This window comes from Triplophysa rosa, linkage group LG6, assembly GCF_024868665.1.
Source record: "Triplophysa rosa linkage group LG6, Trosa_1v2, whole genome shotgun sequence".
Taxonomy (NCBI): Eukaryota; Metazoa; Chordata; class Actinopteri; order Cypriniformes; family Nemacheilidae; genus Triplophysa; species Triplophysa rosa.
In genome coordinates, this window is record NC_079895.1 from 11,113,744 (window position 1) to 11,116,056 (window position 2,313).

The 2,313-nt window shown below is 38.7% G+C and overlaps 1 protein-coding gene across 1 annotated transcript; it reads right to left on the reverse strand.

Moving 5' to 3' along the window:
* Positions 1-812: 812 nt before the first annotated feature.
* Positions 813-1,805, reverse strand: LOC130555298 (2-oxoglutarate receptor 1). Its single transcript, XM_057335395.1, has one exon. It carries the CDS (start codon positions 1,803-1,805, stop codon positions 813-815), a length of 993 nt encoding a protein of 330 aa, XP_057191378.1.
* Positions 1,806-2,313: the final 508 nt, after the last annotated feature.

Consider the following 2,313-nt stretch of genomic DNA (forward strand, 5'->3'; position numbering starts at 1 on the left):
AAAATGTGTCCTGGATTTTCATGTCACTACCGAAACAGTGTATGTTTTAGTCCATTGGCTGAGACTGATTTTAGCCACACCCCTACATTTTTGATCAAGAATCTTTACTGTGTCCCTCTCTCTATTAGCTAAAAGATGAGTACATCGGTCTTATCATTTTGAATAAAAGTGTTCAAAAGTCTGAAAATCTGTGTGCAACTTTAAGGAATGTCCTGAAAATGTGTGGTTCACGACCGAAACATGCATGTTTTGTCAAAAATAAAGTATATTAAATTACCAACTAAGATGTTATGATAGTGTTTGGTTCAATATATAAACTAATGAATCCTTAACTTTGAAACCAGTATGATCAATTTGATACCTTTTACAAAAAAAGATTGGATTCGAAATACAACAAATCTCATAAATTACACTTGTTATTGATTTACATGTGTAAATGTAAAATGTTTAAAAATGGCAAAAATATATATATAAAAAGTAGATTTAAACAAAATCTTAATATGTAAATATAACCCTTCTTATTAAATTATATATTATTGTGTTTCTAGTGACAAAATTTGGGGAGAGGAAGAATGTTACAATATGAAAATTAACTGGACGATTACTAGAAAAGTGTACCTTTATAAATATTGTACAATTTGCATACATAAAAAACTACATTTATGAACATTATTGGTTATTATTAAAAGTATTCTTTGTACAGCCTATACAGAGTCCCCAAATGGTAGTGTGTTCAAATCCCAGGAAACAATACATAAAATGACCAAAATGACTCCATATTTTCTTGTTAGAAAGCAGGTCAAACAATGTATTTAGATCCTCAGGAGGTCTGACTTTGACAGGTTGTTTGGGGTGTGGATCACAGCTATGGTACTGTTTATGTGTGTCCCCCTGTGCACCAAGCTCCAGAAAGCCTGCTGAAACTTGTCTCCTGCCAGTGTATAAAGTGCTAAGTTGAAGAAGGTGTTGAGGCCCGCCAGGGGTCGTGACAGGATGTATGCTGTGTTGATGCTTCTCCTCCACGTGCATGACATGCCAATTCTGCGCAGACTATTCACCCTCAGTGCCCGCATGATATGATAAGGTAAGAAACACACCACAAACACACATAGAATCAAAATGGCGAGGCTGCGTGCTCGGGAACTACTTCGTCTGTGTCTGGATATGCTGTTGCTCAGAGTGCTCGCGATGTTGCCGTAGCTCCAGCACACCACGACCAACGGCATCGCGTATCCAAAAACGGTAAGTATCCAACCGTACCACCACACCTCCTTTGGATCATTACTGGCAAAGTCAACGCACTGTGTCACATTGCCCGTCCTCAGTTCTGTAATCATTCCCAACATTGGACCAATCTCCAGCAAAGAGACGATCCAAATGGTTAGGCAGGCCAAGACACCCCATCTCTTTCTGCTGATCTGAGCAGCCTTCAGCGGGTGTACCACCACGATGTAACGGAAGATGCTGAGGCAGGTGAGGAAGAGGATGCTACCGTAGAGATTGTAGTGGAAGCAGAAGCGAATGAAACGGCACATGAACTCCCCCAGGGTCCAGTTTTTGGTCATGTAGAACTGGATCAGCATGGGTAAACTCAATGCATACAGCAGGTCAGCCACCGCTAGGTTTACCATGATAATGCTGCTGCTTTTCCATGGTCGGAGCTTTGTCAGGTAGATGACAAGGACGGTGAGGTTACCTGTGAGTCCAACTACACAGATGATGCCATACATCGCTGGCAGATAATATCGATTTGTAAACTCATCAATAGGAAAACAGTCAGTTGCATTGTTTTCCAGACGTGCCATTGTTGCGTTGTGTTGCACCTAAAGTGGTAATGAATGATGATCATAATCACATACTATATTAATTACTTCAAAGTACACAATTATTTTTGCATGGTATGTCAAAAAATTAAAAATAAAGCTACATGCCTAAAAACCTTATTGTTTTGGTGCCATGTTATCAAAAATGTGACATTCCAGTTTTATGAAAAAATAAGTACTGTAGGAAAAATATAGGAATATTGTCTTACCATTATCGTTTCTTCGCTGACTTCTGACTTTATTTTAGGTTATCACCAGATATTTTGTAGGCTACATTTTATGTGTCCGTTGTCATCGTGTTTTATGCTGTATCATGCTACTTGAATGAGTCATGACGCCCTCTACAGAAGTCAGCATTTGGCCTTTAAGTTACTGTTTAACATTTCTTGCAAACTTCCTAATAAAATCACATATCCTGATGCATTAAGAAATGATAAAGCTTTATAACCCCCAGGCACTGAGAGTGGATAGTGTTTGTGATGAGTCATTC